Source organism: Psammomys obesus, unplaced genomic scaffold (assembly GCF_907164565.1).
Source record: "Psammomys obesus unplaced genomic scaffold, mPsaObe1.curated_primary_1811, whole genome shotgun sequence".
NCBI lineage: Eukaryota > Metazoa > Chordata > Mammalia > Rodentia > Muridae > Psammomys > Psammomys obesus.
The window spans coordinates 2,858,370-2,872,574 of NW_026594377.1; the positions used below are offsets into that span (position 1 = coordinate 2,858,370).

At 36.4% G+C, this 14,205-nt stretch overlaps 1 protein-coding gene across 2 annotated transcripts in view; it reads left to right on the forward strand.

Moving 5' to 3' along the window:
- The window catches only part of Psd3 (pleckstrin and Sec7 domain containing 3), a 460,032-nt gene that overhangs the window by 208,301 nt on the left and 237,526 nt on the right, over positions 1-14,205 (forward strand). For both annotated transcript variants that reach the window (XM_055618704.1, XM_055618706.1), the window contains 4 exons: positions 2,812-3,018; positions 3,136-3,216; positions 6,516-6,628; positions 9,106-9,164. In XM_055618704.1, the coding sequence (XP_055474679.1) occupies positions 2,812-3,018; positions 3,136-3,216; positions 6,516-6,628; positions 9,106-9,164 (460 nt within the window). The remainder of the gene's footprint in view (positions 1-2,811; positions 3,019-3,135; positions 3,217-6,515; positions 6,629-9,105; positions 9,165-14,205) is intronic.

The window sequence follows — 14,205 nt, forward strand, 5'->3', positions numbered from 1 at the left end:
CTTCATACACAGTGGCCCCTGTGTTCTGGCTTCTGTTTTTGTTGGGGCTATAAAAGCATTACAAATACCCCAACTGTAAACAGGACTGAGAATGTGAGGTCATAGTTACATGACCTCACAGGGAGTCAGATCCCTGGAAGGCTGGGCAGATGAGCAGAACCAGAGTTAGAGTCAAGAATAGGAAGGAGAAGGAACTTCAATAAAATGTATGGCCCGGGCATTCCTTAGCAGTTGTCATGGGTATTATACTGTGCCCTCTTTATTGCTGGTAAGTTTGTATCGTCATCATACTGTGATGATTTATGATTTAAAAGGAACATTTTTTTTGTTTGGTTCAAGTAATCTCATAAGCTGTGAAACAGGGCAGATTGAAGACATCTAGGAAGAGGGTATTTATTTTTACTTTGTTCCTTATTCTCTCCTTTAACTGAAATTTATTTATTGTTCTAAAAGAGGGCCAAGGAAACTCTGATGTACATAGACTTTAAAATTATAGCTTTCTTGCCCTCATGAGGGAGAGACAGTGAAGTCAGCTGGGTTGGGCAAGACAAGAAAAGAAAGAGGAGATAGATGGGGGACACGAGGACTGTGAGAAGAACACCCAGTAATTTTTTTTCAAACTTGTTATTGAATTTGAACAAAATCAGTCTGTTAGAATATGTCAAGTAATTAGAATTAATTGCTTGCATGAAGTGATTGATAAAAAGCCATGGACATGCTGAGAAATTAATAGTTATTTATGATATGCTAGTAAAGAAAATTCGTTCTTTGGCGTTTGTGTTTTACTACATTTTAACTACTATGTAGAAAACATGGGAAAAACAACTACAGGGAGAAAGTGTGTGTGTGTGTGTGTGTGTGTGTGTGTGTGTATGTGTATAATAATTATGTATATATGTTAGCGTATGTATGTGCATGTGTGTCTGTAACTTACTTGATTGTAACCTACATTGTTCTTGAGAAAAATATTTTACATTCTACTACTGATATACTAAAAACTGTTAATTTCCTATAACATGAAAGTTCTAGAGTTTATTTATATAGGTATACTATAATTAATTAAATATAAATATAAAGTTTTTCAGAAAATGATTGACAGTTTTAACTTCCTAAGTTGGTTCAAGATGAAAACATTGAAATGTATTCATTTTCATGAAGAGGTCATTGTAAGGAAGCAGTTTGTTGTCATTGGTAGATATTTTCTTTTGGAAATTGAAGGTGACTTATTGTTTGAGAAAGGTTACTATGAGTCCTGATTTGTATAGGTCCATTTCTGTTTAGCTCATTGTTTGCAGTTGTAGTTTGAGTTGAAGGTGAAAATAATTAGGGTGGTTTGGTCTTTTTTCATTTTATACTCTGAACTTCCCCTGTGGTCTCTTTTAGAACAAGTAAATTGACAGGAGTCCTGAATCAAATTTTCATACTGGTGGATGTAAAAGGCAAGCTGGCATAATACCTTATGCCTTTGCCCCCTACTCCTAGAGCCTGGCAGAGCAGCTTTTGGGTCCTGCTGGTCAGATATGACACTTCTTTCCTCACTCATCCATCGGTTACTTAGATTCTATTAACATTTCATCTATTGTGAATACTTCACAGTCAACACAGCACACACATCGCTCCTTGAGACCCTACTTTCAATTCTGTTGAAAGAATTTTGGAAAACAACATCTCTCACCAAAAGTTTAGTGCTTTCCCTGTACTGAACAACTCTTCTGAGGAAGGTGGTGACCTTAATATTTCTAACATTGCGTAATGAGATACGTTTGCAAATACTTCTTAAAAGAACAAAACAGAGTAGTAGAAAATCACAAATGGGTTAAAGATCCACTTAGAGGTAGAGGAGAAAAAAAACACGTATAGGATTTAATTTAATGTGTGAGTGTGAAAGCATATTGGACAAATTTAGGTTACATATTGCAACTGACAAGAAATTATGACTTGTCTTATTCTTATGTTATATATATATAAAGCACATCCACAGTTATTCAACATATACATCTTGTCCTTAAGCATCTATGTTAAGACAGATTTTCTCAAAATATTTCATTCTAAATAATAAATTAAGAGACTTAAGCAGCAGGTGGTTCTGAGCATCCTGTTGTCCTCTAAAAGCTAGACAGGAATTTGTAAAAAAAAGAAAGAAAGAAAGACATGTAAAACACTGAATTTTATATTATTTTAGAAACTTGTTTTTACCAAAATTACTAGTCATATTATACAAAATGAATTATTTCTGAATGTATTAAGACTTTACATTTTGTTTTATTTACCAATGTGCTACATAGCAAAAGGTAAAATTGACATTGTATAGAAACATGTTGAAGTTCTCATCATTTAAAAATATTAAGGTCCTAAAATAAAAAGCATTTGTTTAGGTCTTAGGACAGAGGTTCTCAACCTGTGGGTTGCAACCTCTTGGGGGTGTTGAATGACCTTTTCACAGGGGCCACCTAAGACCATCCAAAACCACAGATGGTTGCATCATAATTCATAACAGTATCAAATCATAGTTATGAAGTAGCAATGAAAATAATTTTTATGTATTGAGGCTACTATAATATGAGGAACTGTATTAAATGGTCACAGTATTAGGGAGATTGCGAACCATTGGCTTAGGCAATTATTTTTATAGTCTTTGAAAATATAGTACCTGAATATATTTTTGTAAAATATTTAAATAGAAAGCGATATCATTGAAAATAATTTTATATAGTTGATTTTACATTATCACGGTAACTTTCATCCATTATATTTCTCTTCTGTCATACAAGAAAAATTTTCTATTTTGTTTTTGTTTTCTTTTGTTTTAAGTGCTGGCCATAGCCATGCTGAGGTGAAAACAACACGACTAGATGCTCACTGTGACATGGGGAGCACTGAAATTTTGGAAAAGGAGGCCACAGAGAGTCTCCGCAATGGTACTAACAGCAACGTGGAAGCGGCTAAGCGACTGGCCAAACGCTTGTATCATCTAGACAGATTCAAGAGATCGGACGTTGCAAAGCATCTAGGCAAAAAGTATGTTCTTGAGGCTGGTATCTGTCTGAACTGTGTGTGTGTGTGTGTGTGTGTGTGTGTGTGTGTGTGTTTAATAGTTGTCATTTCAATAAACGACTCTACTCTGTTTCCTTCTAGCAATGAATTTAGCAAACTAGTTGCAGAAGAGTATCTGAAGTTTTTTGATTTCACAGGGATGACGCTGGATCAGTCTCTCAGGTACGGTGAAACAGCGCTTCTGTTCTTCATCACCTCCAAACCATGACTTCTTAGCAGGGAAGTAATGTGCTCTGGTTAGGGTCTGATTTTTTTCACCCAATTCCATTTGCTGTGTGAATTCAGATGAGACTCTTGATCCTAAGCAGAGAGTAAGAAAAATGTCGTGAAGAATAATAGCAGAGAATAAGAAAAAGATGTTTGCGTGAACTAAACACAAACATGTAGTGGGTGTATAGAGGTGGAGAACTGTCAGGCACTACTTTCTTTTACTCTCTCCGTCTTGTGGCTAAAACTCCTAGACTGATAGCTGTCTCTCTTTCTCTAAAAGCCACTCTTTTGACTATGCTTATACACCTGGCATCGGACAATATCTGGAGGGATTTGGGGAGGGACTTGTTAGGTATAACGGCCTCAGAGTTCAAGTGTACGTAACTCCTCACAGGAGTGTTTTCCCTCCTGAGGCTAAGTAGCACTCCACTGCATAGACATAGCCCCACTCTCTGGCCCACCATCCATCAGTACTTACTTGACTCACATCCACATTTTATCTGTTGTGAATACTGCTTCAGTCAACATGGGCACATACAGTTCCCCTTGAGATCCCACTTTCAATTCTGTTGAATAAGAAGTTTGGAGTTTTGTCAGTTAAAATGAAAATAGTTTATTTACTATGAAATTAGAGGTCTTTACCCTTAAGTATCACTTAAAATCTTCTCAAATGATATTTTCTTATTAACCCTTAAATGGAATAAAAATAACTCAGTCAATATAATTAACAGAATATATTTCTGAAATAGATTGTAATATGTACTTTCAGCTGAGTTTTTCAAATATAGCACACCAATACTCACTTTCACACTTCAGCTACTGAACATAAAACCTAGTGAGCATTTAATCTTACGGTCTACTTATAAGATATGTGAACCTCAGAGTTCTGGTCATCTAGTACAGTCCCTTAATTTTGCAGTCAGACAACAGAAGCCCAGGAGGTGACATGAGGGTGGTTTATTAGAGTAGCTTGCAGGCTGTTATTATGTAATGAAAACATCTAAGAGTAAAAGGATGAGTTATAGCTTTGCTTTGTGCTGTTATGTGTTTATTTCAAAGGTTATAAAGAAATAGTGATCAATGTGCTTTAGAATAATAAAGTACACATATCTAAAAATAAAGAAAGACTTTTCATAAATATCAGGGTTATTACACATTCTTATAATAGTAAGAATTCTTAAAAATTGAAGTGATTTTTATTTTATCAAAAGATTAAGGTTTATTATTATCAACAACTTAAGGTTTATTTCCCAATTTCCTTCTCATGTAACAAGGATGATGAGAAAATAGGCAAAATAAATTAACCCAAATCTGCTGTGTCCTAAGCAGTGCACTTTATGTGTTAGTAGTGGTCAGGTGGAGATGACAGGAGTGTTATGTGGGCTTTTAACACATAGCTGGTAGGATTATATACTGAGTTGTAATTTTTTTCTTTTTTAAATGTTCTTTAAATTTTTTTTCTTTCATAATTTATTCATTATATATCCTGATTGAAGCCCCCTCCCTCAACTCCCCCAGTTCCCACTCTTCCTCTCTTTTCTCCTTATCCCCTTCCCCTAGTCCACAGAAAGGGGGAATTGCCATCTGCCCATTGCTTGTTAAGTCTCATCAGGACTGCCTGGATCCTCTTCCTTCTTGGCCTAGCAAGGCTGCATCATCGGGGGCAAGTGATCAAAGAGCAGACAACTGAGTTCATGATAGAGGCAGCCCCTGCTACCCTCACTCAGAGATCCACGTGGAGACTGAGCTGCCAACCGGCCACATCTGACCAGGGGTCTAGGTCCTATCCATGCATGGTCCTTGGTTGGTGCATCTGTCTCTGCAAGCCACCCTGGACTCAAATCTTTTAGTTTTGTTGGTCTCCCTGTGGAGCTCCTGTCCCCTCCATATCCCTCTAGTCCCACCCTCTCTTCATCCATAAGACTCCCTCCACTCTGCCCAAAGTTTGGCTTTGAGTTTCAGCATCTGCTTTGATCCCCTGTTGGGTGAATCCTTTCAGAGTACCCTCTGTAGTGGACTCTCATCATGCTGGAGAAGATGTGGAGAAAGGGGAACCCTCCTCCATTGCTGGTGGGAGTACAAACATGTACAATCACTTTGGAAATCAATCTGGCACTTTCTCAGAAAATTGGGAATAGTGTTACCTCAAGATCCAGCTATACCACTTTTGCGCATATGCCCAAAAGATGCCCCACCTTTCAATAAGGACATTTGCTCAACCATGTTCATAGCAGCTTTATTTGTAATAGCCAGAACCTGGAAACAACCCAGATGTCCCTCAGTTGAAGAATGGATACAGAAATTGTGGTACATCTACACAATGGAATACACTCAGCTATTAAAAACAAGGAAATCATGAAATTTACAGGCAAATGGATGGAACTAGAAGAGATCACCCTGAGTGAGGTATTCCAGAAACAGAAAGACAGGCATGGTATACACTCACTAATAAGTGGATATTAACCATATAATTAATATAGGACAGCCATCTACAAACCTAAAGAAACTAAACATTAAGGAGGACTCTAGGGAGGATGCTGAAATCTCATTCAGAATGGCCAACAGGATAGACACCAGAAGCGATTGAAGAGAGGAATTTTTGTTTTCTTTTTAATATGATTGATCCTTTAAAACTATTTGACAACCGCAGTTGGAAATCACCTGCATTCCTCGGGTTGTCTTAGCTTATTGGCCTTTATATTCTTACCCTGACACATTTTATATAGCTTATTTTATTTTATTATGTTTTGGTGTGTGCGTGTGTGTGCACACGTGTGTAGTATGTGAAGTGTTTGAGTGAATGCAGGCATGCATGTGCTTCAGAAAACATGGAAATCAGAGAATAACTGATAGTTCTTGCCTTCCATTTTGTTTTTGAGGTTAGTTAGCCTGTGGGCTTCTGGGCAATTTCTTCTGTCTTCAACTGTCACCTCTCTGTAGGAGTTTTGGCAAAGTAGGTGCATCCTACCAAATTTCACTTTAACATAGAATTTGCACTCAGGTACTCAGGCTTGTGTGGCAAGCTTTTCCTTGCTAAGCCGTCTCTCCTGCCACGTGCTATATAATTTAAATATCAATTTGTTTATTGAGTAACCATCTAGTAAATACTTTTGGGAGTAGGGAGAAATGATTGTAGGACATATTTGTATAATTAAACCCTTACTTTTCTTTAAGTTAACTGTCAAATATTTTTAAAAATACATATATAGTAAATGTCTTAAACATTTCTCTCCTTTGTTATTCTTTCTCAGGTATTTTTTTAAAGCATTTTCTCTTGTGGGAGAAACCCAGGAGCGTGAAAGAGTATTAATACATTTCTCCAATAGATATTTTTATTGTAATCCAGACACTATCACCTCACAAGGTAATCTAATGGCATTCTTACTTTTTTTATGACTGTTTATTTTCCTTATTATATTTTATATAAGTTATATTTTATTGTAAAGATAAGAATTTATATTTAATTTATGCCTTCTGGTTTATTTAAATCCAAATTGGAAGCATTAGTTTAATATTCTATACTTTCCCTTTCATTTTAGTTTTTCATGTCATTATCTTTTTAAGGAATATTTAATGATAACGTGACATATTTGTTTTCATAGTACTTTTATTTTTAAAATTTCATAGTATGACAATGTACTTTATGTTGTGTTTCTGTGCTCAGCTTTGCCACTTGGGGATTTTATGTACAAAGCAGTTTGTATTACATTATTGTTTTTCTTACTTCTTACACTCCTAGCTACTGTACTTTTTGAAATCCCTGTGTGTTTAATTCAGTGATTTCTTTTGCATATTTATATATCTCAGTGGAGCTTTACTGAATCTCTGGTGCTTTTGTTTGATATTAATCCAAAGCTTTTGTTGCTGTTTTGAAACGTGGTTTCTCAGTGTAGCTCTGGCTGTCTTGGACTTGCTCTGTAGACCAGGCTGTTCTTAAACCCACAGAGATCCAACTTCCTCTGCCTCCCTGAGTACTGGGATTACAGGCCTATACCACCTGGACAGATTAATCAAAATCTTTATAGCCAGATTAATCAAAATTTTTCACTTACTGTTTTTACAGAGTAAAGTAAATTTAACTATTTAACTGTTAGTCTGCCCCAAAGGAGAGTCTTTTTCCATTTAACATATTGTACCAATGCCTAATTTCAATTTTAAATGTAGCATATTCACTTTTCAATAGGAAATGTCTCATAAATTTATTAATTCTCAAATAAATTACTAAGATAGAGAAGGAATAGTAATTATCTCTGAATAGAAACTGTATGACCAAGGCCCTTGCTCATTCCACTCCCTCATGCTGTTGCTAGTCAGTTAAGCATTTGATCATCAATATCCCAGTACCAGTATACATTGGTACTATTTGGGCCATTTATTTACCATTTATATCACTTGGTCCGCACCATCTAGAGAAACCAAAAGGTTGAAATGGGTTGTTTTCATTTCACCAGCAATTCTAAGATGTTAGCATGCTTGAATAAAGTAGGCATGTGGGAGTGTCTATTCCTGTTCTTGGCTTTTTGTTTGTTTGTTATTGATTTTTTTTTTTTTTTTTTTTTTTAGCACGGGGTTTCTCTGTGTAGCCTTGGCTGTCCTGGACTCACTTTATAGACCAGGCTGGCCTCACAGAGATCTGCCTGCCTCTGCCTCCCAGAATGCTTGGATTACAGGTGTGCACCACTGCTCTTGGCTTCTATAAGTGCTCTTAATGAGGATGTTTGGCTGCTGACTTTAACATTAATTCCAGGAATTTGTTTTGAATATATGATAAGCAAATGAAACTGGAATAAATATGCTCGTAGGCATGTAAATGACATAAGGGAAACAACCTACTAAGCCGAAGGAGTTGCTTTTGAAAACAAGCTGTCTCTCCCGTGCATTTGGCATAAGTTAGTAAGGTTTTCACTTTATCTAAAGTGATCATCATCTGGTATACTTGGGTTAAGAATTGGTAAAGAGAAAAGCTAATGTTGATATTTCTAGATAACGTATTTATCTCTCCATACTTTTTATTTTACTGTATAAAGTAAGATGAAAGTGACAGTCCTATTTAAGTATGAAATATTATTTCAGGCTTTGACCACATTTTTCCTGAATATTTAATTTTTTATCTTCACCAATTATTTCAGTGTTTTAGTTTTGGCCTTATCCATAACATCCTAAGGAGAAAATACAATCTAAATGTGGCCTTTAAAGAATGTTACAAAATATGTCTCTTATTATCTGTATATTTTAAGTATTAAGTGATTTATTTTGACTTTGATACCATATGCTATAGAAAATTGAGAAAATATAGATCAAAAGAAATACGTTTCATGGTCCAGAGATATTTTTATATTTTGATGTATTCTTCTGGAAATAATTACATTTAATGGAATCATACTGTACATAATATCTTTCTCATTTAACTGATTTTTCCTATACCCTTCCACTTTAGCCTATATTTCTGAAGACATTCTTAATGTCTTCAACATTAGAGACTTTTGTTTCTGGACGGTCATATTTGTCTCCCATTGTAAGCAGTGTTTGTCGCAGTAGTCTTGTGTTTATGTAGATCGATAATTGTTTTCTTTGTGAAAAGCCCCACAAGAGTTACTGTGTTGTAGAAGACTTTGCACTTTGTAGAAGACTTCAAGACTTTGCACATGTCATGCCAAAATGCCCTTCAGAGAGGTGGTAACAATTTACATTATCAATAGAGTTCAGCTTTGTATATTGGAAGTCCTTACAATTTATCTCATCCTTTTTTTTGCCTTCTAAGCAAAGTTAGTTGTGTCTGTGAAACCATTGTGTTTTCTGAGGCCCTCATAATGCTGTATTGACAAGTTCCTGTTTCTGCAGATGGAGTTCATTGCCTCACCTGTGCTATGATGCTGCTCAACACAGATCTGCATGGCCATGTAAGTGCAGCTTTGTGATGCTCTTTCAGACTCTGCCACATCACAAGCTTGTCCTTGCTTTTGTGGTTCCTCCTCGCCTTACTCTCTAGAGCATTCCCATAACAAGTAGATAAATACAATACATTTTCCAAAACCAGAAATGTCCCTCTTCATTCCACCTGCTAGCTCAGAGAGTAATTTTAAAAACAAACTGTTTTGTATTTGCCTGGTATGGTATTAATGTGTGTGTTCTGTATCACCTTTCTCCACCAGGTGGCAGACAGAAGTTTTGTTGGGGTTTTCTTTTGTCTTTTAGCTAGTGGTGGATGTATGTGTTGGAAAGATAATATAAGTTAGAACTGAAATTGCCATTTAAGTGTCAATAGGAATAACAACTCAGTCTTTCTGAATTCTTCAATTCACCTGTTTTGTTCACTAGCTAAAATAGCAAAATAAAACCCATCACAAAACAAACTATCTTGTCACCTGTTTAAAATGATATACGTTATAAATTTATAATTATAAACTATTACCTATAATAGAAATGACATTTTTTACAATTTTAGTTATCAACTTCACATTTGAGAAAGTTAGAATATTTTAAGTAAATATAAAGTAATCTACATTAGAACAAATTTTTAGGTTCATGTATTTTGAAGGAAAAAGTCAAGTGCCTATGTAATTGAAAACATCCGCCCCTGACTTAATATATTGTATTTGTGATTTTAAGCTATGTAAAAACAACTGCTATATAGCAGCTTTCTGTCCCAGTTTCCCAAAAGATCACACAGTTCTCTTGATACTGCAGCTCCCGTCTCTAAAGAACTTAGTGTGGAGCTCCGTGGGACCTTTAAGTTTAGCTAGCTGTTACCTGAGGAGTAGGGTGGAGAAAGGGTTCTGCCAGCAGCCAAGAGAAGGGGAAACTAAGTAATAGATCATACTGTTAACACCATTTTAACGTATCTAAAAGTACTCAGAAGTTCGTGTTTGCAGTTTTTAAAAGGTACTTTGTAGTCACTTGGTGGGTTGGAGACATGTAGCAGGTGTCCAGAAATCATGCCCAGTAGGAGTAGAGAACTTTCGTGGGGCCTTTCACGGATAACAGGGTGGTAGTACTTCCCATGGAAATGAAACTGTTGCAGTTCCCCAAGGAGAGCTCTAAAGCATTTGAATACAGTATTTCTCCATCTTGTTAAGTGGAAGACAAGGCTGTGGGTTGTCCACTCCCTTCCTATGGCCAGACAAGAAGCATATTTACAAAATGGTTCTCAATTTTGGACAGAAAGGGTCATTTTGAGTGTAGATGTGCCATGTGTCCCATCATAAAGAAGCCTCTTCACACTGGATGTTTTTTGAAGTTCCAGCATCATGAAATAGTTGTGTATGTATCATCTTCAAGAAATGTCTGATAATGGAAAAATGTACTAATATTTCAACCTTGTTGAAAGATATTGAGGTCTTCATATAATATCTGTAAAAGTTGTTAGATTTGGGAGACTTATTTCTGTTATATCCTGGCTTGCCTTTTTATTTTATTTCTTTTTTATTATTTTCCTTTATTACAATTTATATTCCAGCTGTGGCCCCCTCCCTCATCTCCTTCCAATCCCACCCTCCCTCCCTCTTTTCTCCCCAGTCCACTGATAGGAGAGGTCTTCTTCCCCTTCAATTTGACCTAGTCTCATCAGGACTGGTTGCATTGTCTTCCTTTGTGGTCTGGCAAGGCTGCACCTCCCAGTGGAAGGTGATCAGTGAGCCTGTCACTGAGTTCATTTAGTTTGCCTTTTAAAAAGCTAATAATGCTTTAATAATACTTTGAAGAAAACATACAGCTTCCTGCTCATAATAATTTGAAATAAAGCAGCTAGTATAGATGTGAGGTCGGATTTTTATTTGGATAACCTGCTGTAGTTGAATGCAGACACACTGTGACCATCTTTGTGTCTATGACCACAGCTGCAGAATCACAAGGGCTGGACTATCTGTCATAATCGCAGCTTCAGACCTCTTGAGGGGTGAAGGAGATTCAATAAAGTATCGTACATTGGGCACAGTGGCACACTCTTGGAATCCCAGTTGGGAAATTAGGGTAGGAGTATTGAGAGCATTGAGGCCAGCCAAGGATACCTAGAGGTACAGTGCTAAGCAACAAAGAGGCAAGCAAACAAGTCATTACATTTCCTTTGACACCTGGCATGCAAGAATATTTTAATGTCCTAGTTGTGCTGAGAATCGACAGTTAGCGGTTGTATAAAGTAAAATGTTGCCAATATAAAGGAGGAAACAGTAATTACAGTAAATCTGTCTGGATCATTTATCTGGATTGTATTTTTGGTGGAAATTAGTTCTCAGCCATTATTGAGTGTGTAAAAATATGTACTATATACGTAGGGTTGTCTAGTGTTCAGGTTTTGTGTAATAAGTTTCCTTGTTATACAATGCATACTATTATATATCTGTAAAATGTATAGTTGTGATCATAAGAACTAACCATATGAAAATGTGTTTTTCTTATCTTTCCCTCTGGATTCATTTTAAAAATAAACTATCCTTCTAGGTGGTAAGTGTTTGCCCATAATTCTGGATGTAGATTCTCTTGCATCATCATTGCCTGATCTATTATGGTCTGTGTGTGACTGGTTAGCATGGCCATTCTCAGGCTGAATCATTCAGAAGATGGGTGAAATCTTTCTAGTGTTTGCTTCTTCCCTTTGCCTTCCTGCTGTACTGCATAGGCCATCACCATCTACTACCTGATCCAGTGCTGGAATAACCCTTTGCTGCAAACTAACATGCCATTTCCCTTCTCTTCTGTACCATCATGCCATAACAGCAACACAGCAGCATGACGTTCTAAGAAGTGCTAAATTCAGCTTGTCCTCATGCTTTCTACAGGGAAGGGCTAACTTGGGAAATTAATTGATTTGAGCCTTTTTTCTTTGTTTTGTGACTCTTTTTGAAAGTAATGATGCTCTACAAATGCATTGGTACAGACCTGTGTTTATCCTGCTCTTTTCACTAATAAGGCAATGGGATGAATACTAATATAATAACCTCTAGTAAGTAGTTCTATATTACATGCTACAATGCTTTTCTATCTTTAATGTGTCATCTTATTCACCAAATACCATTTGTGTTCCTATAATATTTCAAGTTTTGTGCCATCTGGGCAAGCATTAACAATGAGAGAGATGTGTTCAGTCAAAGCTCCTTGGTCGCTAGGCTGGTAGCCATTAATTAGATTTAACTGAAGGCATGTTTTGCAGGTAACTGAGAAGCTCCTGGAGAAAATATCAAGGTTTTAAAATTTCATGTTGAGTTATGGTTAAGCCCCATTAAATAGGTTAGGGCAAAATATCAAGTTTTTATGTTTTCATTCCAGACAGACACATTGTTGCTCTTTACTGCCTGCTTTAAAATATAAATGAATTGTTTATCATTATCTTGGAACCAGCATCTTGTTTATACTTGCCTTTGAGACTCTTGTAGATTACGTAAATACCTTGTACTTATTATAACCTGGCTGACTTTTTCCGTAATCCCTTTTCTTTTTTAATGTTTCTGTTTTAATGTTTATCTACAAAATTCATATGGAAATTAAATGTCTATATATGTAGATCAACTTCTAAATTTCAGTACTAAGTACTAAGCATGCTAAAATTGCTTAGACTATGGAAGTAGGATTGATATTTTGTTCAGACTTAATGAAAAACTATAAGCATTTGACATGAGAATAAAGGTGATCATTTCTGTTTGGACTAAGTTTGAATGAGTTCTGTTGGCTAAAACTAACTAGTTCTCTTATATTTGAAGCATAATAATGATTCAGCCTACCACCCGCCTTTCCCCACCATGCAGCAAGGTTATTGCCTAGTCTGAAGACAGGTGGCAGGGGCAGGAGAGAAGATAGGACTGATATTCTCATCATGATGGCCATGGTGATTATGATGGGAACAGGAACCTAAGCACAAAACTTACTTATAATTAAGAGTTAGCTAATAGGAACACTATTGACTAAATCCACAAAAGCACAACTAGGTTCCCAGATAGAACCCTTGTCATTGGGATACTGAATGTCTCCCTTGTGGTCAGAGTTTAACATGAGGCATTACTTACTTGTTTTTGGTGTTAAGATATAAATTAAAACACAAAGCAGAACCGGATAAATATACCAATTGGTAGGGGAAAGAATTAAATGTACATTTTGTAACAAATTAATCTTAGGAAGAGTTCCTTCATAGGAGTGAGTTTTTTTTGCAGCCAGTAAAATGAATTCTTGGATTGACTTTGTAGGAATTTAAACGGTAGATTAATATTTGGCTTATTTGCCGTACTGGAAGACAGCTGTCAAATTTTTAATTAAGATAACACTTTTTAATGTCTTTTTTAATGTTGGTTTTTCTTCATTCTTGAAAACTCAATATATGTTTACAATGAAATACTATTGCATCCAAACCCAGTTTTCTACTTTCAACTTAACCTGTATCCTCAAACATGTCTGCCTCCCAATCTCATGTCTTCCTTTTCTGTTGTTGTTGATACCCACCAAGTCCAATTAATGCTGCCCACATGGATGTGCATGAGTGTGTTTCCCTGAGCAGAGCATGGGAAAGCCTCATAAAGAGTGAAATCCCCTCTCCCCAGCAGTTTTACATGCAGTGGTTTTAACCCTTCAAGAAGCTGAGGAGCCGTGTTAATTAATGTCCTTGAAAACTTCTGAATCTGTAGTTAGCATAACTAGTCTTTCACCTGCTTTCCTTCCTCCTGGCTCCCCTGTTCCTTCCTGTCTGTGCTGCCCTGTATCCTTGGTGTCCTCTTGCTATGGGGCCTATCCAGAGTTATAAATCCAATAAAGGATTTTAGCTGTGACTGTAATTCCTCCTAAGTTAGTCATTTCCATATGATCTCTTTCCCCTTATGACACTGGTTCTCAACCGTCCTGATGTTGTTGATGGGACCTCATGTTGTAGTGCCCTCCAAGCATAGAATTACCTCATTGGTACTTCATGACCATAATTTTGCTACTGTTATGAGTTGTAATATAAATATCTGGTGAGACCCC